Source organism: Podarcis muralis, chromosome 1 (genome assembly GCF_964188315.1).
Source record: "Podarcis muralis chromosome 1, rPodMur119.hap1.1, whole genome shotgun sequence".
Classification (NCBI taxonomy): Eukaryota; Metazoa; Chordata; class Lepidosauria; order Squamata; family Lacertidae; genus Podarcis; species Podarcis muralis.
In genome coordinates this window covers 31,778,787-31,801,267 of record NC_135655.1, presented here as the reverse complement: position 1 = coordinate 31,801,267, position 22,481 = coordinate 31,778,787, and the positions used below count along the sequence as shown (strand labels likewise).

At 45.3% G+C, this 22,481-nt stretch overlaps 1 protein-coding gene across 4 annotated transcripts; it reads right to left on the bottom strand.

Moving 5' to 3' along the window:
* Positions 1–232: 232 nt before the first annotated feature.
* Positions 233–22,450, bottom strand: ABCD4 (ATP binding cassette subfamily D member 4). Of its 4 annotated transcripts, none has more exons than XM_028719826.2 (19): positions 22,309–22,450; positions 18,099–18,223; positions 17,838–17,965; positions 16,631–16,770; positions 13,558–13,674; positions 13,279–13,404; positions 12,320–12,370; positions 10,974–11,068; positions 10,121–10,242; positions 7,691–7,782; positions 7,098–7,181; positions 6,715–6,917; positions 5,444–5,535; positions 5,121–5,157; positions 2,885–2,934; positions 2,316–2,368; positions 2,137–2,213; positions 1,577–1,692; positions 233–1,429 (listed from the first exon to the last, which is right to left on the bottom strand). In XM_028719826.2, the coding sequence occupies exons 1-19, from the start codon at positions 22,341–22,343 to the stop codon at positions 1,361–1,363; spliced, it is 1,812 nt and encodes a 603-aa protein (XP_028575659.2). In that variant the 5' UTR covers positions 22,344–22,450; the 3' UTR covers positions 233–1,360. The 4 variants fall into 4 exon arrangements, with proteins under 4 accessions (XP_028575659.2, XP_077781761.1, XP_077781765.1 ...); XM_077925635.1 differs by lacking the exon at positions 22,309–22,450 and adding an exon at positions 22,146–22,259; XM_077925637.1 differs by lacking the exons at positions 233–1,429; positions 1,577–1,692; positions 2,885–2,934; positions 22,309–22,450 and adding an exon at positions 22,146–22,261.
* Positions 22,451–22,481: the final 31 nt, after the last annotated feature.

The window sequence follows — 22,481 nt, the reverse complement described above, 5'->3', positions numbered from 1 at the left end:
AGATCTGCAAGTCTTGTCTACTTTACTCCAGGTTCTGGGAGGGGGGAAACACTCGGTTTTTGCCACTTGAAGCATTCATTGGGCAGGTAGTTAAAAGGAGAGAGGCAGCGGCGGTACGGATGTATGAATAGAGAAAAGTATACAGAATAATTGGATGCTGTGCAGATCTGGGGCCTTACCATGACTTCTTCCAGATTCTGGACTTCAAAACAATATAGGACAAGCACACACATTTTCAAGCTTTGTCTTTCATGTCACTCTTCCCTTTTATTATTCTAATCCAATAAAAAAGTCCAAATCAGTCCAAAGAAAGTAGACCTTGCAGTTGGCATCAGCCCACAGACAGCATTTCCATCTGTCTCAATAAGACACTTCAGTGAGGTCCGTCTGGACACCTGCCTCAGCTGCAGATATTAATTACTGCATGTAATATTACTGAATGTATTGCAGCCTTGTCAATTACATGCCTTCTAACTGCTCTGCTGGTTCAAATGCTGAGCCTCCATGGAAACTAAAGATGTGGAGGAAGTACACCAGGCTTCCTCAACCTCAGGCCTCCAGATGTTTTGGGACTACAATTCCCATCATCCCTGACCACTGGTCCTGCTAGCTAGGGATCATGGGAGTTGTAGGCCAAAAACATCTGGAGGGCCGAGGTTGAGGAAGCTTGAAGTACACTGTTGTGGTATGAAGGGCTGAGATCCCCAGCACTTTCAGGCTCCTTAATGAACGCTTATTTAAACAAAAGTAGGTTCATCGGGTGAAGGGGGAATCTGTGTATAATATACGCTTCTGGTAAGCTTCCAAAACAGACATGTATTTTCGCACTTGTGGGCAGCCAAGAGCAAGGCAGCCCCCTGAGCACAGCAGAGACAGAGATCTTCCCACAGGGAGGCTCCTGGTTGTGGCAACGAGGCTGAAGCTCTAATACTGAAACAAATACATCCTTCTCAGTCTCAGATGAGAAGGATCCTGCTCCATTCACTGCCAGCACTGCTTCAATGTTGTTTTCACTTAAAGAAGTTGCAAGGATGGAAGCATCAAAGGCCTCTTCCTTCCTCCTGGGAGAGATCTTGAGTGGGAGACGCAGCAGTCAGAACAATGGACTGGTAGCCATTTATACAGAAAGGCAAGGTGTGGTGGGGAGGAGTTTAAATCCCCCTGCTCTTTCACAGCATAAGCTGGAGGCCTTTGGGTCAAAGAAGCCTTAATGCACCTGCTGGCTTTGAAGTCCTGAAATATTTCAGATCCATGCTTCCTGTAAAAGGTGTGTTTATTTCAAGGCACTTTGGTATGTGACCCAGCTGAGGCCTTAGTTGCATTCTTTTTTGCTGTTGTCCATGACAAGTCAGGGAGTGGCTCAGTCTTTCTTTATTCTGCTGAGCTCCCATTTACCTTCTCCGTACAGGTTCAGACGCCAACCGTGAAACTGAAATGAAAGAGTAAGTACAGAAACTGAGAGCTATGGCTTTAAGAGGGATTTTGCCATCCACACACACACCACTGGCCCCGTGAAAATAAGCCCTTATCTGTCCCAGCAGTTCTGCTCAGACAGATTGACTCCACACCACCCTACCTTTTCCAGGCTCTTGCGATGTCCCACGCTGACCAGAGTCATTCCCAGGTGTGCACAGATCCTGTACAGCTCATCCTCTGCATCCTCCGTGAGTGCGCTGGTAGCTTCATCCAGCACTGCAAGCAAAAAACAACGACACCCATACGGGAATCCCCTCAATATGGCACCACCCAAGTCTCCTCTTGAATAAAGCAGGACAAATTTGCAAACTGATAGCTGTTCACCAGTCATTGTTTTCCATTACAAAAGGCAACCTGAGCATTGTCTACATACTGGGCTGGTACAATGGGTAGTTCTGACCCTCTAAACCAGCAAGAAAATATAAGCCAGTTACAAAGCTGAGGCAGATTGGGATGGATAGATTAGAAGTTGTGGTGCCTGCCACCAGTGAGATCACAGGCAGTAGCCAACAGGTAGCCGATGGCCCTTGTGCTACCTTCTTCAGCACAGCATTCCATCTCATATCAACACTAGCTATCCAGGGATTGTCTGTGGTCAAGGTAAAAAGCAAAGCAGGGAGTCCCATAATTAAGGAACTCAGAAAGAAATACCTTCCTCACCTGCATACTGAGGCTGGAGATAGAAAAGTCGGGCAAAGGAGAGCCTCTGCATCTCCCCTGGAGACAGAATGTCATACCTGCAGCAAAGGCGAAACAATCTGTGATTAGAACAACCTTGCAGCTCAAGACCGACCCACAGCAAACAACAGGACCCCCACTGTCACACTAAGCAGCCTTACCAGTTCCAGTCCACTGGCTGGTCCAAACCACCTGTCCTTGCTAGCAAATCAGACTGCATAAAAAAGAAGATGAAAAACAAATTATTCCAGCCTTGGTCAACAGGTGGACACAGCCAGAAGGACATTTTCTGTCTTAATCCTGCCCACCCATTGCCAGCTGGTAATTAGTGTCATCTTGTCATGTTTGTTTTGCTCCCATGCCTTCTATATAATCATCATCGTCATCAGAACTTCTGTTGCTTTTGCTCATACGATGTACATAAACCAGGGCTTAATTTGAGCCAGAGCTCACCTTTGGAAGCAGTTTTTAATATACTTGCCCAGGCTTTGGAATACAAGATAGCACATACTGAGAGCTACATTCATCTCAGAATTCATGGAGCCCACATTACTCTTTGGACTGATCCAAACTTCCATGGTTAAACAGGGGGCCTTCCTGGCAATCCCAGCATCCTCCTTTTTAGGAATGATCCATAGATATTTACAGTGCACCTTGCTTAGCTTTTATAGCCACTTTCTATCCCCAAATTGGGACAGAAAGTGCATCCTTTATTCCCTCAGTAACTCACCAACCCAGTCAGCTCCAGGAATCTCAGAATCCTTTCATCATCCGAAGACCCTATTGTGCAAGGAATTACATTCATGATAACAGGACTGGGGGGGGGGGAGAGGTCACTCTGAAGATGGGTCAGCAGGGGACAGGGACCTCTTTGCACTTGGTTTGGCTGCTTTGATCATGCTTTAGAAGATCTTAAAAGCTAATAGCTCAAACCTAAACATATCATGTGGAAGCCCATGCCAAGTTATCAATAGGATGTATCACCACATAATGTACACAACAATGGGAGGAAGCCAATTAACAGATGGACTTTCAGCTCAGGTGGACATCTTCTGAGCTTACTCTAGAAGTCTATCTCCTATGGGAAGAACTTTTAGGAACAGTACTTTCATCCTCCTCTTTCTTCCTGAGACCAAGGAAGGCTTTTTCTGTCAGGTGACAGAAAGAAGGAGGTGGAGAAGAAATATTGTAGTTCTTTTGGTGGGAAGCTGTAGGTGGGAAATATGGGGGAGAAGAGACCATGACTCTTTTGCAGGTTTGGAAGCTCAAGAAGAAAACACTGTGGTCGTGGAGATGTTGGGTCACAAAGAGGGAAATTACGAGGAAGGGAAACGGAGGCAGGGATGAATAGCAGTCCTAAGGGAAACTGAGACTGGGAGCAGGAAGATGTTGTCATCTTGGAGAGGGAAACTCCAAGGGAAACTGAGATGGGTGTTGGTGTGTGGGGCAAGCAGCAGGGCACTCCATAATACTGAGTGTCAACACTGGCAACAACAAAGAATCAGAGAGGAGGAAGATCACCTAATCCAGCCCCCTGCCAATGCAGGAAATTTTCTACTACAACATCCCTGACAGGTGACTATTCAGTATCTGCTTAAAAAACTTTAATGAACATACAGTGGTGCCCCGCAAGACGAATGCCTCGCAAGACGAAAACCTCGCTAGACGAAAGGGTTTTCCGTTTTTTGAGTCGTTCCGCAAGACAAATTTCCCTATGGGCATGCTTCGCAAGACGAAACGTCTTGCGAGTTCTTGCGAGTTTGTTTCCTTTTTCTTAAAGCTACTAAGCCGCTAAGCCGTTAAGCCGTTAATAGCCGCTAAGCCGTTAATAGCCGCTAAGCCGCTAATAGCCATGCTTCGCAAGACGAAAAAAGCGCAAGACGAAGAGACTCACAGAACGGATTAATTTCGTCTTGCGAGGCACCACTGTAAACCAAACAGGTTTAATCAGCATTCCTCTTGGAATCTAAAACTATCTTTGAAACATTGTTGAAACATTTGGTAGCATTGGATTTATATCACACCAACCCTTTAATTTAGGTATCCCAATATGAAGATGTAGGCAATTGGAGAAATCGAACATGCATCTATTGGAGGAACAACTTAATCCAAATAGGGGAGTTAGTAATCACTGAGACAGAAGCAAAGCAGAAGGCCTGACAACCTACAAAGTAATTGCGGGCTTCTATTTACCATATATTAATTTGGTTTATATTCAGATGATCTTCCAGACTATCTGGAAGCAGAGAACAGATGCCTCTTTATATTGCTTTATTTAGAGAACATGTCTCCCTAGGGGCTCCAGTTGGTCTGAGAACTTTATTTTCACTAATAAAGATTAGTTTTACTTTCAGACAGCCCAAACAAAGTTAGCTTTCTCCACCACAGGGGCACCATTTGATCATCGCCAGGACTGCTTCACACATGCAAAGTACTCATTTGATCCCTGCTACATTAGAGGCTTGTCCTGCTTTCCCCTAGGAAAACCTGATTTTTACCGCCTTTTGCTCCGATTCAGTGGTAAAGGGGGGGTTTTCTTGGGGAAAGCAAGCACGGCAGGGCAAAGAGAAAACCTCTGGGATCTGTGCCCAGAAAGCATGGGACAAGCAGAAAACTGCTTGGATCAAGCTGAAGTTTGGGCAAGACCTAATGGGTGCATATAACCAACTGAAAGGTTCCTTTCGCTTCACAGCCTCCATGCCGAGTAAGCACACGAATGGACATTTTGCACCACTCCACATACCAAACACTCGCCTGCGATGAATATCTTGGTTCAGCTAAGTTTTGCAGGAAAACAGATAAAGCTACTGAAAGACGACCCAGGCAAGCGCAATGCTGATTCATGCAGCGTGGAGACACACACACACACACACACACACACACTGCAGAGAATAGCAGAAGCACAGGAAAAGCCGAAGCAATCTGAGCCCATTTGGGCACAAGAGTTCCAGTGCATTTCCACTCACCCGAAACTGGATAGATTTCCTTCAGAGGGTATATCACCTAAATCAAATAAACCAGACACATGCTGCAAATGAGAGTCTCCACCACAGTCGTACAAAGATGGAAGCAGCCACAATACTCTCTCTGCTAAGAGCTTTCTAATAAACATTAATAGGCCTCCGGCCCCATGTATTGAATTAAGGCAGGCCATTTCCTGGCAACTCAGCTTGCAGCAATTGTAACAGGTATGGTTGTTTTTTTTAGAATTGCCACTGTTACCAAACTAGTCTGTGGGTGAGCAGAGAACCACCCCCCCCCCCAGGAATCTGGCACCGAGGTCACTTACCTGTTCCCGCAGGGTCCCATCTGTGAAGAATGGCCGCTGTGGCAGGATAACTACCCCATGGGGGCCAAAGCAAGTCAGCATGTGGACGTCCCCTGCAGAGACCAAGCAGAAGGAATCACAGAGATGTAAGTCTAAGATCCAACACTTCGGTAACAAACTTGAAATGAACACTTGGAATTGATCTAGTCTGCGCAATCATACCTGGCCTAATAAACCAGAATATAAACCAGCTCTGTGCCCCTTCGCTCTTGCTTTGCTCCTCCTTTCGTGCAAATGGTGAAGCAAGCCAAGAAACAACAGGAAACCAGAACCTCCCATTACCAGGAACTATGGTTAATAAGCTTTCAAACCAGGGAAGATTTGTAAGCTAACTTTAAACCTTGGCTTCATATCTTGGTTCGCTTGAAAGCCATTAATTGTAGCTTCCCAGTCTGCCTGTAATACGAACCCATGTCTGGCTCATGTTGCCACTTGCATGAAGGAAGGAGCAAAGGGTGCATGGAGCTCATGCACAACCTGGCTTAATAAGCCACAATTTGAATGTGCCAAGGCCGCTATCTCAATACTTCCTACAACAACCTTGTACAGCAGGCTGGTATAATTCCCCATATTGGGGTGGCAGAGGGGAAGAGAGAGATAGGGGCTAAGGGGCAGTGGTTTGCCTAGTTCTGCAGTGCCATGCAATGTCCATGCCAGTGGCCATGAATAAATAATAATAAATAATAATAATAATTTTATTATTTATACCCCGCCCATCCGGCTGGGTTTCCCCAGCCACTCTGGGCAGCTTCCAACAAAAGATTAAAAATATGTTAAAACATCAGTCATTAAAAACTTCCCTAAACAGGGCTGCCTTCAGATGTCTTCTAAATGTCAAATAGTTGTTTATTTCTTTGACATCTGATGGGAGAGTGTTCCACAGGGTGGGTGCCACTATCGAGAAGGCCCTCTGCCTGGTTCCCTGTAACTTGGCTTCCCACAGTGAGGCAACTGCCAGAAGGCCCTTGGTGCTGGACTTCAGTTTCCGGGTTGGACAATGGGAGTGGAGATGCTCCTTCAGGTATACTGGGCCAAGGCCACCATTAAGTCTGCACTGGGGAGGGCAATATCACTAAGAACTCAAGCATGAAAGAGACTACATCTGGGTTCCTGAACAGTCCAAATCCAGCATTTGCCTCACAAACCTATGGGGAAACAGTGTTCCACCCTCCAATCTGCTGCAAGGGCCCCCTTTCACCAAAGGGATGTTTCAGGGAGGCTGATGAACTCACCCTGCTTGCTCTCCCAGAGGCCACCGAGGACACGCAGCAAAGATGTCTTCCCTGTCCCTGTGTTCCCGGTGATCAGTAGATTGTTCCCTTGTGTGACTCTCAGGTTTAGATCCTTAATGAGCAGCTTCTCAGAGGGAGCAGAGAGAGATATTTTCTCCAGGAGGAAAGCTGTGTCGCTTGAGACCACCTCCTCTTTGGAAATGCTGATGGCATCAGTGCCCCCACCACAAGAAAGGAGGAAAGGTAAGTAGAAGGAAACATCACAGCTCAGTGGCCAAGGTGTCTGGCTGCCTTTTGGGTCCCCCACTCGGTGGTACAAGAAACACCATAGCAAAAACAGGAAAACTGTCGTTCCATGCGTGATGTTAGCTAGAGATACTCACCTGTTGAATTCCCATTTGCCTGGCGAGTCACAGTCATTTTGCTTCCTGGAAAGTTTCAACAGCATCTCCAGCAACTCCCCAATTCTACAAAAAAACCACAAGAAAGTTGGTAATCAAGGAGTAGCAGTGATGCCCCAAAGCAGAAACTAGCCTGAATGACAAGACCCAGAAGCCTAATCTCCACAAGGGAAAAGAAAAAGGTTTATGAACATATTACTAAAACCTGGTAAGCAGTGAATTATTGTTTGCAGGATAGTAATGGTCACCTAACGTACATAGTCTGAACACAAATATCACATGGGCTGAAATACCAGCCTGCTAATTGATCTGAGAGGAAAATTTCAGATTCTCTCCGCTGCAGCAGACACAACGATTATAACAAAATATATTTGACATTCTATGCCTAATGGGGAAAGGAGATTCCTTGTTTGTTTCTTTTGAAGATGCCTCTGAAGAAAAAGCGACTTAGTGCACCCATACTGGGACACAGGAGTCTCCTGCATTGTTTATTACCTTTGATGGATCCATAAGAAGCACACACAGGCCCTCACTATTATGACATGGGTGCCCCTCAAGCAGGCAAGAGGACTTACCTGTGTGTATAGCCAGCTACGTCAGACACAGTGGTGGAGAGGTCAATGAGCTGGCTGAAGCAGCCAATGAGGTAAAGCGAGACAAAGGCATTCTGCAAGACAAATCACACACAAGCCAAGCGTTAGCAAGGGCTGGGAAGCAAAAACATACCAGAAGCAGCTTCCACATCTTCATGCCTCAAAATCAGCTGGGGGAGTGGTTTGTCTCCCCGGCTGGTAGCAGAATTGACCATTATCTGATCCCTGAGGTGGGCTGATCATTTTGCAAAAGCAATTACAGTGTTACCTCGGGTTACATACGCATTAGGTTACATATGCTTCAAGTTAAAGACTCCGCTAACCCAGAAATAGTGCTTCAGGTTAAGAACTTTGCTTCAGGATGAGAACAGAAATCGTGCTCCGGCGGCGCAGCAGCAGCAGGAGGCCCCATTAGCTAAAGTGGTGCTTCAGGTTAAGAACAGTTTCAGGTTAAGTACGGACCTCCGGAACGAATTAAGTACTTAAACCGAGGTACCACTGTACATGGGTCAAAATTTTTGCAAAACCTTAGCAGGATGATTGCCATTTTTGGTAAAGGAAAATAAAACTTGGGGTGGGTGGGTGGGTAGGGTAATGGCAGGAATCTGTTCAAGCCACCTGCAAAAGCCTCCTGTTGTTTTCTAAGCTTTCAGCAAACACTGACCACAGTTAGGAGGGTAAAGGCAAAAAGAGAAGCACTGAGATTCTCAGGTTTGTTGACTGATTTATTGCAAACGAGTAACACGGAACTACAGCTGCCCCAGGGAGCAGGGATTCTGGTACCTGGCTCACTCACCAGCAAGTACGCATGCATGAGCTCAGCTACAAAGGGCTCTCGCTGAGTAAGCCAGCAAGGGAGAAGCAAACGGAGGGCTAGACTGAAGAAAGACACTTAGCCAAGGAGGAATAAGACCTTAGGGTTAGGGAGTCACCAATGAATTAACACACTCCTTCCTCACATTTCAAGGCTGCAGGGGCAAGATGCCTATTGAGGTTGCCTCGGAAGAGCATCCCTCTTCTCCAATCCACTATTTGGTAACTAGTAAGGTTACCAGACACCCCCGTTTCCCAGGGACAGTCCCCGGATTTACAAATCAGTCCCCATACAAAATCCATTGAAGTTGAAAAGTGTCCCCGGATTCATTGAAAAAAATCTGGTAACCTTAGGCCGCTTGGATTACTGGCACATTATAGGAGGCAAGGCACACTTTACACAGGGACCGCTGCCTAACAGAAAGCTACTCTGAAACAGAAGGCTCGTTGGCCTCTGTACTTTAATATATATAGATTATAGACCAAACTGGCTTTGAAATTTTAGTGCAATTAAGAGCTTGAAAGCAATGAGCCCTAACATGGTTAGAGGACCAAGGATTGCAATAGTGTGCGTGTGCGTGTGTATACACACACACACACACACACACACACACGTAAAGGGATCCCTGACCATCAGGTCCAGTCGTGACCGACTCTGGGGTTGTGGCACTCATCTCGCTTTATTGGCCGAGGGAGCCGGCGTACAGCTTCCGGGTCATGTGGCCAGCATGACTAAGCCGCTTCTGGCGAACCAGTGCAGCGCACGGAAATGCCGTTTACCTTCCTGCCAGAGAGGTACCTATTTATCTACTTGCACTTTGACATGCTTTCGAACTGCTAGGTTGGCAGGAGCAGGGACCGAGCAACGGGAGTTCACCCCGTCACAGGGATTTGAACCACCGACCTTCTGATTGGCAAGTCCTAGGCTCTGTGGTTTAACCCACAGCGCCACCCGCATCCCTCATACATACGCTTACACACACACACACACACACACACACAGAGCAGCCTACAGCTTTTCCAATCTAGCTTCAGGCTGATCTTGCCAAGGTCCACCTTTGCTCCCACGAGGCTGCCAGACCTGTTCTAAAGAAGCCTCTTGCTGCACAGTGAGGAATGCCAGGCTCAGCTATTTTTATCCCTCTGCAATTAGTTCCTGACTGTTTGGTTGGGCTAAATGGATTACGTTATGGCAGGCTCGCTCCCAGGACTGAATTAGGCCGCATCTAGTTTACAGAGGGAAGGATCTCATGCCATGACAGATTTGCTGCTTTAACTTTCTGCGCGATAAGCTTGCTGCCCTGTACCTGCAAACTCCCAGCAGGAAGGCTATTCACACATTATGCTGTACACAGGTGCAGGCATCTATGTGAATGACTGTATTGCATGGTGAATTTAATGACTGTATTGCATGGTGAGGTTAAATGAAGGACCAATTTCTTCCCTGTAGACCAGTAAGATCACGGAGGAAATGTTACTCCTGGCACTACAGCCTACAGGACATCACAGGTCAGTGTGTAGGAATATTAGACCTGGGACCTTCTGCATGCAAAACATTATGTGCTCTAGCGCCGAGCTATGATGCTGCAAAAAGCTTACCTTGCTAACCAAAGAGCTCAGTCCTGCTGGATCCAGATCAGCGTAAACTCCATTGAAAATGGGAATAGCAATCACCACATAACTCAGGATACTGCCCAGATAGTCAAAAGTGTTGATTCCAACTAAGCAGAAAAAAGACAATACAGTGGTAAGGCCGGCAGATCAGTTAATCTAGGACCTCCATCTACACAGGTGTGTGTGTGTATAATTCTTATTACATTTTTTGTTTTACAATTTAAAATACTCATTTAAACATCCTTAAAATACCAATGACTTCCCTTCTCTTTCCATGGTTCATTTTGCATATCATAAATCCCTACATATTTTACATAAACTAAACCATTCAGTATTCCATTATTACATCTACACAGTTTTTTGTGTTATGTTTTAAAAGTTTATCAGGAACATATGCTCTGGAAACAAAGCCAGTTAACAGTACTACTCGAGTTAATAACTGTCAGTTAGAAGGACAATCTATTTCAGTTCAGCACTCAATACTCAATAATAAAATGTTTAGACAGCTCCTCTGGCAGACAGAGCCTGAGATAGCAAAATCCACGAGGCCCAAGCGCTGCTTGGCCTACTTTCTTGCTGCTACTATTCTTTCCCAGAGTTCAGTCTCAAGGCCTTGTTGTTCGGCCTATTTAGGCACTCCTGTGAAGGTCCAGAATGACCCCATTTTGGTCTGGATTCCAGTAGAACCCATTTTCTCCCTCATCGGTTCATCAACTTGTTCTCTGTTCCCATTTGAACAGCCACTTCCCAAATGTCTTTTCTGCACGTCAGAAATCTAGAAGCTTCCTTCTCTGTGTAACGAGTGAAGGAGGGGATGAAGGAAACCAGTTCTGCTTACTGTACAACCACAGCTCCTTGCCTATCAGCTCCCTCTGGGTCTGCAGGAGGCTTTGCAGCCTGCGGTTGGTTCGCATGTGCTCAACTTCCCCAGCTCTGAAAAGCAGGACAGTAGCGCACAGTCAGTCTGTACAGTGATCATTCCCACGGACCTAGAGTTCCCTGGGGTAAGATGCATGTATGTGCATATAGAGGATGAGAAACGGATGGTGGCGATTGGTTGCTGCGTGAATACAACTTCTCCCAGGAAAGTGTGTGAAGAGGAGACAACCAACTGATACAGCTAATCCACACTTTCTGAACTCTTGTGAGATTTCCAACGACAACAGTGACCTCATGTGGCAAAAAGCAGCCATGGCGTGTGTTGTTTTTCTTCTGTTTTTTCCTGCTTGCCTTTCTCCCCCCACCCTATTCTGTTGGTGTTATGCCTCCTCTTCTTGCTTTCATAACTGTGGGGTGTTCTGTGAGCCGAGTAACCGACAAACAACAACAATGGGTGAACTGGTGTGTGGGTGGAGAATAGAGAACAGAATGGACAGACATCCTGCTATCTAGCCAAATTATCAAAGTGACCTATGTAATGATGAATACTACTAGATAATGAATACTGCAGCAGCTAGACTGGTGACTGGGAGCAGCTGCCGAGACCATCTAATACCGGTCTTGAAAGACCTACATTGGTTCCCAGTACGTTTCCGAGCACAATTCAAAGTGTTGGTGGTGACCTTTAAAGCCCTAAACAGCCTCGGTCCAGTATACCTGAAGGAGCGTCTCCACCTCCATCGTTCTGCCCGGACACTGAGGTCCAGCGCCGAGAGCCTTCTGGCGGTTCCCTCACTGTGAGAAGCCAAGTTACAGGGAACCAGGCTGAGGGCCTTCTCGGTAGCGGCGCCCGCCCTGTAGAACGCCCTCCCACCAGATGTCAAAGAGAAGAACAACTACCAAACTTTTAGAAGACATCTAAAGGCAGCCCTGTTTAGGGAATCTTTTAATGTTTAATAGGTTATTGTATTTTAGTGTTTTGTTGGAAGCCGCCCAGAGTGGCTGGGGGGACCCAGCCAGATGGGCAGGGTATAAATAAATTAATTATTATTATTATTATTATTATTATTATTATTATTATTATTATTACTAATCTTACACTTCAAAGAACAAAGAACAAACAAACAAACAAACAAACCTGAACACCACCAAGGTGGAGCCCAACTGGGAACAGGAGATGGGAAGAAATGCTAATTATCCAAGATGTTTGTGGGATACACTTCAACACACACCGTGCAATACTCGCAGGAACCAAAGGCGTCACAGGAAAAAAGATACTAAAAAGTGAAACGTCCACTTACTTACCTGTAAAAAGCAGCAGATTCGGCATTCACTCGTAGCTGCATATGCTTAAACCTGTTAATTCCAGAAAACACTTGCTTCAATGGTCATTTTTGGGGATTGAGCAATCATCGTCTCTGTAAAACCCATTCTCATTTCTGCCTTAGAATGACTCAGGCCACTGGTCCACTGAGCTCACTATTATCACCACTGACTGCTAGCAGCTCTCTGGGGTTTCAGACACAGGATCTATCCTGGCTCTACCTGGAGATGCGAGGGATTGAACCTGGGACTTTCTGCATATGGATCAGATGCTCTACCACTGAGCCATGGGCTCTTCCCCAAACCATATACATCACTTAGGCTGGAGAGCAGACACAGAACTCTACTAGAGCAAGAGACAGCAAAGGACTTAACAGCCAGGTTTATGTGTATGAACATCCTCATGAGACCAGGGCCCTGCAGGATCTGATTTCTTTCCGCAGGGCCTGTAAGACAGAGTTGTTCCGCCTGGCCTTTGGCTTGGAGCCAATTTGATTCCCTCCCTCCCTCTCTTTCTTTTTTCTTTTCCTTCTCCTCCTGCAATGAGGCTACATTTTAATATTTTAATGTTCCATTATTTTAATGTTGTATTTTATTTTTGTTTTTAAGTTGTAATCATTCATCTTGTTTTTATTATTGCTTGTAAGCCGCTCTGAGCCCGGCCTTAGCTGGGGAGGGCGGGGTATAAATAAAAAAATATTATTATTATTATTATTATTATTATTATTATTATCCTCAGCAGCAGCAGCCTATCTGGTTTGCAAAGTGCATTCCATTTGTGAGCCATCAGGAAGTTCATATCCTAAGAAGACTTCTATAAAGGATTCTCTTAACACAAATCACAACCAGCAAACGAGAAAAGAACAGTGTCACACACATCATTTCAGACTATCGCTATTTTCAGGGTCAAACTGATCATGAGACCTGCTGAATAAACTCACCTGAAATCACCTTCCAGCTTCTCCTGCTGCACCAGCTTTGAAACAATGGGGCTCATTAGGATCTTGTTAACAATTGTGCCCATGATAAAATATCCAAAAATACTCACTGGGCCCATCCAGCCAGTGCTAGGCAAGAGAAATGGAGAGAGATTAGCTAAACTGTCAGCGGAAGGCTGCCTTCTAATATATTAGAGGCTCATCTATGCTGTACTCCAGCTGGGACAACAGCTGCCCCTAAGCATGTGGTCATCCCTCTCCCTAGGTGAAGACTGCCCCTACCTGTAAAAGCACTGATAGGTGTAGTAAGCAAGCGTGAAGGGAGAGATGATGAGCTTACTGGCCATGGAGCTCAGCTGCTTGCAGAACCTCTCCACATCCTGGCTGATTCTTTGATCTCTGCACAGTAAAAAGGATATTTAAATTTGCATGGACTGCTATGACAGAAAGAGCAAAGCATAAGAAAAGTTAACATGTTAGGAACAGAACAGTTCGTCCACACAGAATCAGAGCTGGGCAGTTATGCAGTTTTAAGGCTGGTGGAGTATTTTCTTTTTAAAATTATTAGCTTGCAAATCAATGCTAAACAACAGCAGGGAAAAATACCAGTTTGGTTACTGGAACAGAATCACAGTGTCAGAAGGGATCTCAAAGTCAGTCAGAAGAAGAAGAAGAAGAGTTTGGATTTGATATCCCGCCTTTCACTCCCTTTAAGGAGTCTCAAAGCGGCTAACATTCTCCTTTCCCTTCCTCCCCCCACAACAAACACTCTGTGAGGTGAGTGGGGCTGAGAGACTTCAAAGAAGTGTGACTGGCCCAAGGTCACCCAGCAGCTGCATGTGGAGGAGCGGAGACTCGAACCTGGTTTCCCAGATTATGAGACTACCGCTCTTAACCACTACACCACACTGGAGCGTCTCCACCCCCATCGTTTTGCCCGGACACTGTGGTCCAGCACCGAGGGCCTTCTGGCGGTTCCCTCACTGTGAGAAGCCAAGTTACAGGGAACCAGGCAGAGGGTCTTCTCAGTAGTGGCACCGGCCCTTCCACCAGATGTCAAAGAGAACTATAACCACCAGACTTTTAGAAGACATCTGAAGGCAGCCCTGTTTAGGCAAGCTTTTAATGTTTGATGTATTACAGTATTTTAATATTTTTTTTGAAGCCGCCCAGAGTGGCTGGGGAAGCCCAGCCAGATGGACGGGGTATAAATAATATATTATTATTATTATTATTATTATTATTATTATTATTATTATTATTATTCAACCTCCTGCTGCATGCAAGAAATCAGCTGTTACAACAGCCCCAATGGGGAGCCTTCCAGCCTTATCTTATAAACCTTCTTGTTGGGACACTCCATCTTCTCCTTCCTCAAATATTAGAGTCCTCCAGCAGAGCACTGATTCCACTGCTCTATACAAGCACTTGTTTTTTGTATTAGTTTGCTGCAATCACTGCTGAGTTGACATTACCCAAGAATTGGAGTAATTCAACTGCTGGTTGTTTTCAGGAACCAAAAGCTGCATTTTTAGAATTCCTGTTGCACAACGTCAAGTCAAATAAAGTCATTATGTTTGTAGCTTCCCCTTTGCAACTCCAACCTTAACCATCTCTTGCGAGTTATCTAAACAGCTACAGAATTGCACCTATAGTTGTTCCATACTATGAACAAAGCAAATGCTAATTGTGCTGCAACCCAAGGATCACACCACAATGTCAGATAGCCTGTACTTTAATCAAATTGTACTTTAATCCAGTTATCAGTACACTTCAATTTTCTTTTCACAAGCAGGTCCATTTTGTCTTATAAAACAACAGCCTCCCCTAACCTGGTGCCATCCAGTCGTTGCAAGGTCACAAATCCCATCATCCATGTTGGCCTGGCCTGATGGGAGATGTAGTCCAAAACTTCTCAAGGGAACTAGAATCTCAAGCGATTAGTGTCCTAATGTGATTCTAGCGTTTCAAAAACTGCAAACTAAAGCAACACAGGGAAACTGTCCTCTAAAGCAGTTTAAATTTCAATAGTTTAAAAACTGGAGCCCTTTCACATCTTGCTATTGTTAGCCTCTATACCAGGGGTCTGCAACCTTTAAGACAAAAAGAGCCACTTGGACCGAAGAAAAAACAACTGGGAGCCGCAAAACCATTGCGACATTTAAAACAGTGGGGAGTGCCAGGGCACACAATGTGCCTCCTCCCCTTGCTAGTATCCATCCCGGAGCCGCGGCAAAGGTGTAAAAGAGCCACATGCGGCTCCAGAGCCGCGGGTTGCTGACCCCTGCTCTATACACATCTCCAATTAGATATGGACAAAAAACCCACCCCACATTTGTTTGTTGCAGTTTGCATTTTAGTTTTAAATATAGTGGGTGGAATTCAGCATTGTGCTGGGGGGGGGGGGGTCCAATCTGTCAGGCCAAGCATTTCCACTTGCCAGACTGATTCCATCCCCCATTCCCACCCTATGTGCTGTTCTGGGGGGTTCTCCTGAACCCCCACTCAAGCCAATGGTTGGGACATTCAGTGGGAGGAGCCCTGTAGCACTAGTGGGACACACTGTGCCGACTTCTGCTAACACAGCTATTGCTTTGAGTCTTGCCTGGTGGGTTGCAGCCAACTATGCCCTACTCAGAGTAGACCCTTTAAAATTATTGGGCCAATGTTAGTTGCATCCATGAATTTCAGTTGGTCTACTCTGAGCAGGACTAACACTGGCTAAAACCCAGTGGCTGGAGCACAGAGCATGTACTCAAAATGTAACCATCATCATCATAATTATAATAATTTTATTATTTATGCCCCGCCCATCTGGCTGGATATTCAAACTACTTCCCTGTGCATCTAAAGAAAAGCCCATGGCTCCCTAGAGCAGAGTTTTCCAAACTTTTCATGTTGGTGGCACACTTTTTAGACATGCATCATTTTGCGACTCAGTAATTCAATTTTCCTAGCAAACGGGAGGTTAACCCAGGCATCCCCAAACTTGGCCCTCCAGATGTTTTGGGGACTACAACTCCCATCACCCCTAGCTAACAGGACCAGTGGTCAGGGATGATGGGAACTGTAGTCCCAAAACATCTGGAGGCAGAGTTTGGGGATGCCTGGGTTAAGTTAACCCCTTTCCAGCCCTGGGAGGAGCATGGGGAGCATTCGTGTGACACACCTACACATTGCAGCCGACACACTAGTGTGTTGCAACACAGTTTGGAAAGCTCTGCCCTAGGGAGAGAAAAACAAAGCAGGTCAACATATATGGGGAGCAACAAAGCCAGCCCTCATCAAGGAAGAGGGGTGCACAAAACATGCCAGAAAGTGCCAGGAGGAGCTCAAATCATGTCCAGCCACCTACGGATTATCGATTTCCTCATGCCGAATATTCAAGGTATAATACACCTGGCCCTGAAAGTAGTAGCCATGGAGGTATTCTGTGAGAGTCTTCCTCCAGCTCACATACATCAGGTTGCGGATGAACTGGTCAAAGCTCTTCAGCTGAGAAGAGAGAGAAGTGAGACTCACAATGGGGAGAGGAGAGGAGAATAAGGCAAGAAAAGCATTTATGACTACTCTTGTGGTCCAACAACTGCACTTACGATGTCATAGGACATCAAGTGGGTATGTTCCCACCTTCCTGAGCGGAGCCAATCCCAGCAGGCTTGCACCAAATTTAAACAGCGTGAGATATAAGCCCCACCGATAACAAATGGAATGGGCATGCGAAATTGGTGGGGCTAATTTAGCCCGCAGCCCAGAGATTCCCCAGCCATGGATTGCATGAACACACTGACCCAAATAAAGTCTTCTAGTCTGAAGGCATCCTCTGCTCAAAGCAACTGATTTAAAGCATTAGATGAATCCCCCCCTTGTCCGGCTGCTGACATAAAGAGCTCTTCACAACAGCTAACAGTCCAGGCGGGTTTACAGTAAACAGCACCTTCCAGAACAGAGAGTGGCCAGAAAGCAGTGCTGAGGCCCAAGCCAGATTAGCTTTTTCCATCGCAGCTTAGAAACTGCGAGGGAAGAGTTAGAAAGTTACTCTCTTGTTGTTATTGTTGTTTTATGTCACCCTTTATCACAAGATCTTAGGGCAGTTCGCAAAATGAAGATGTGCCTTAGAATCTTTTGAATTGCTATGGCTGGAATCGGTGACTTGATGTCCTGGCTTAACTGCACCATCCCTGGGGATAGCCACTTTTGTGAGGTAATAAAGCAGCCCAAAGCTTTCACACGATGGAAACATTACCCCCCCAAAAAACGTGATTTGTAAAATGAAGACCTTTAACAGTTGAAATAAAATAAATGAACAAAATAAAAGTGACAGTGTTAAGCACGCCTTTAAAAAGTGTGATTAGTCGTTAGCTAGCATGTCATTTGGCCCTCAGGATACACATGTGCACAGCAAGGCAGTATCACGGGATCATAGAATTGTAGATGTGGGAGGGACCTCAAGGGTCATCTAGTCCAACCCTGTACAATGCAGGAATCTCCACTAAAGCATCCATGACCAATTGCATTGCATGCGCTCTCATCTCCTTGTAGGAAGAAGAGGTTTCACTTACCATAGAGTTCAGTAGAATAAGAATCAGTGCAACTGCTGTCACTTGCTGGAATCCTTGGAAGTCTTTGTTCCCCAGAACTCCATAATACTGGCTGGGAATCAATCCCACCTGGTAAATGACCAGCTGCTCTAGGGGAGGTAAAGAGTGGGGAAGAGAAAAGGGATGAACTCCAAGGGTGCTCCCATATACATGGACAAGAGTCCTGGAACATCACAAAAGGACTTGCTTGATATCATCCTTCTTAGCCATCGACTCACTTACCCAACAGAGCAACCATGAGCAAGGTTAGGAACATCAGTGCATTCTTGGAGCAGCATGCAGGAAATAAAATTTCTTGGATCTTCAGAAAACGCTGGAGGAACTGCCGGTCCAGCTGGGGCCGAGGCCTGGAAGGAACAGATTCAAAAACAGCCAGGTTATCGAGCTAGCACGCAAACCACACACAAAGGTCTGCTCAGTTCAGACTGGCTGTAACCAAATGAAATTCTGGAATCGCCCTCTGAAAACAGGAATGGGAGAGATTTCACCCCGATACTCCAATTGTAACCTACCCTACGGCAATAATGAAGAATCCTCTCTGTTAGCATGGATCTTTTCTTTGAAGGCCAGAGGTGTATCCTCAGTTGGAAATGTACTAAAGTGCTCTAGAAAAGAAACCCAGAGCTCATTGTGTGGGTTCTGAGTCCATAACAGGAAGGAATCTAAGGGTAGATTCAGACAAGGAAGAGCCATGTGGAATTTTAACCATCTGATGTGTATGCTATCCTTCCTTCAGGATCTTAGTGCATAGTATGCTGGAAAGAGACAGTGTGGTGTAGTGGTTAGAGTGTTGGACTAGGACTTGGGAGAGCAGGGTTCGAATCCCCACTCAGCCATGAAGCTCTCACTGGGTGATCTTGGGCCAGTCACTACCTCTCACAGTGTTGTTGTGGGGAACAAATGAGGAGGAAAACCGTGTATGCCACCTGGAGCCCCATGAATAAAAAGGTGGGATAGAAGTGCAATAAATAAATGAAAAATAAAATATGTGAAAAAATTATAATTCTTCACAGTAACAAAAAGAGCACCACACAGCTGTCTTCCTAAGCAAATGCAGGGATCAATGGGGGGATAATTTGTTTCTCCTTGGGAAAATATCTTAGTTGGTCTTTCAACTAATTTGTTGAAGCTTAAATTAAGCTTCCCATAAATTAAACTTCTTTGCCGCAACTCCCTCCCTGCATCACACACTTTTCCTACTTCCGACTGCAAGAAACCTGCAGCACCAGCATCTAAGGAAATGTTCCAAACAGATTTGCCACCTTTACTAGTTTTATTCTACTTACACTACTGAAACGAGAAGAACTTTCTTTTAAGTAGCTGAAATAAACAGATAAGCCAAACTGTGCTCAAACTGTAAGTTAAAATGTCATTGTTACTTTCTGATAGTTCACTGGGAGGGTTTTGCTGAGAGATGCAAAACTCTTCATGGGAGATATGAAAGGATGAATACCTAAGCTTGATTCCTTTGCTTTTTAAATATTATTTTCAGCTCCTCTTTCCTAAGCACATGGGAGTGACTGTCCTGTGAATACCACCATTGTGTCCCGAGTTCTTGTTTCTGTTTCGTTATTTTCAGTGGTTGCCCTACGGCCTTACTGAGGGATCTCATTCTCTCTTTGCGTTAGCCTGGGCGTCTCACCTACAAGTCTTCTAAACCTAAACATGATTAGGTTTCATAGCAGTCATACAATAGCCCCAGAACTCCCATAACCTCCCTCTCAACTCCAAAGCTTATCTCTTTCCTAATTTCCTTTCCATCTTTTCTTCCTAACTCTTGTCTCCTCTTCTTGCTTTTTCACTATACAGCTTTCAGCAAATGCTCTTTGCCTTGGTCTTTGACATCTGAGATGTGTATTTTCAGGTCCCACCCTATTTTAGCTGTTTAATTCTGAATTTTAAATTGCTGTAACCCACGCTGGGACCTGTTGGTAAAGAGCAAGTACTGAATTTGAATGAGGCCAATGATATCCTTGGAGTCTGTGGGTACAATTCAACATTGCACAATTGCAATCATTCTGTCTGGGAAAGCATTTCAGCTTGTCAGGCAGAACCATGTTTCCTTTTCCTGCCTGCTGTTATTCTGGGGGTTCTTCTGGCCCTGCAGAGCCAATCTGGCCGGGGCGGGAGGGAGAAGGGGGAAGTCCGATTGTACTAATGGGCCTTGTTGTGCTGGCTCCTGCTGCTGCGACTATTTAATTAAATCAGGCCCTATATTTTTATCTGGGATGATTACCACCATCAATCACAGTTAAGTGCTCACAAACAGAATATCTATTTCACCTGTAAGAAAGACTCCAGTGAAAGCTACTGCTTACTACATTTATACATAATTATGAGCACAGCTGAGTGTTTATAAAGCATGCTTAATGGGCAAATAATCCACATTAAGCTATCTCGGGTACCATGTGCATTCTTAGCATTGACCATTATACTATTTGAACCTCCTGGATACCCTTCATCCCAGAGGTGCCCCATAATTCCTCACCTAGATTTGAAAACACTTAATGCACCCCTTAACACCCTCAAGCCACACTTTTGTAATCTCAAACATGTTGGTAGCGTATCACATTCTTCAATGAATACTGACAGGTGTAGTGCAATGTAGTGAGGCAGCTAACAGACTGAGCTATGAACCAGGAAGTCTCAGTCGACATTGGTCACAAATTTGCTAGGCAATAGATTCTTAGCCTCTACAGCTCCATATGCAACACTGAGATAACAGCACTGACCTACCTTACAGGGCTGTTTTAAACATTACAAAGAAAGAACGTACCTGAAGCACATTGAGCACCTTAAGTGTACTACCTATTTACTGCCACAGGAGTGTGGTGATGACCACCCACTCAGATGGATTTAAGGGGGGAATTTGGCAAACTCAGGGATAGTTCCTACAAGTACTTCCAGATGAGCATTTATTGAGCATTCATCCTGATTTGTTTGCAGGGAGATTAGGCAATGTTTAATGAGCATTCGCTCTGATCTGTTTGCAGGGGGCCTGATATGACGTTGCATTAGAGCAAGTTATCTCAAACGTCCTAGTCCATTTTCCTCATTTACTGTCCTTATCACAAAAGTCTGATCTTCTGAGGAAGCGGATTTGGTCCGCAAGACCTCCCAATCAGTTACAATTGTGCAACCTGAATTTACTGATATGCGACTCAATCCCACCCCAAAAGGGGGACAGCCTGCAACTGCCCTTTGTATTCTTTCAGACACCAGATAGAAACCCACCTTTTTTGCTGGGCTTTTACTTTAAAATGGGTTGCATCACCTTTAGGGTGTTTTTAATTATCCTGTTTACATAACTTGGCGTGGATTATTTGAATGATTTTGTTTATTAAGCACTAGTTACTTCTTTGCGTCTAAAAATGTATACACCGCTCAACTGCAAAAGAAAAAAAAAGAACTCTCAAAGCAGTTTACGAAAATGAACTAAACATTAAAATTGTTGGTAAAAACAACAATTTAAAACTTTCAAAACTAAATTAAAATGAACTAAAAACAGATTAAAACACACATCCAACGCCCTACATATATTGGGTAGGCCTGTCTATGCAAAAATGTTTTAAGCAGACCCCCAAAACAGCAGTGAAAACACCTGCCCTGATATCAATAGGCAGGGAGTTCCGAAGTCTAGCTGCTGCCACGCCAAAAAAATACGAACACGTGCACACACATATATGCATATATATATATATATATATATATATATATATATGCAGGTTTTGGTGTCCTCGGGTGTCTTCCCGTGTAAAAGTTGGGGTGTCTAGGCGACGTTTCGACGAGGTCTCACTCGTCATCTTCAGGCTGGTGCTTTCGGCTTCTTGTTACTGGAACAGAGCAGGATCTCAGTGTTTGAGTTCCTATAAATACTGTTGAGGAGGTGTGGTGTATAGCCTCCAATGTTCTGGGCAGAGAGGAAGTTCCCAGGCTGCCCAGAACATTGGAGGCTATACACCACACCTCCTCAACAGTATTTATAGGAACTCAAACACTGAGATCCTGCTCTGTTCCAGTAACAAGAAGCCGAAAGCACCAGCCTGAAGATGACGAGTGAGACCTCGTCGAAACGTCGCCTAGACACCCCAACTTTTACACGGGAAGACACCCGAGGACACCAAAACCTGCATTCCTGTACCCGTGAAAATCTACGAAAGCATATATATATATATATATATATATATATATATATATATATATATATAAAATATTTTGGTGGTACTGTACAGAAATCTCTAAAAAAAACCAAAAACAAAGCCAGAGTACCTGGGCGAGAGGACCCTGCAGTTTATGGGGAGTTTTTCGCCCCTCTGCAGCCTCCGCTCCTTTTCTGCAGCCTGATTCCTAATAAATGGGGTCACCATCCCCTCACACCTCCGCCCAGCACCCCAAACCCACCGCGCCCCTGGCAACCCGAAGCCGCGCTCACCGGGCGCTTCCCGGCGCTGCTGCCCTGGGAGCCATGAGCGAGCTGCGCCCGGACCAGGAGTGTCTCCCCAGGGGCAAAGTCCCGGCCAGCCACGTCCGAGCACCCACCCACCCGCGCGCTCCGCTATGCTCTGGCCCGCCGGGGCTCGAGGAGCTGATGAATATTCATTAGCC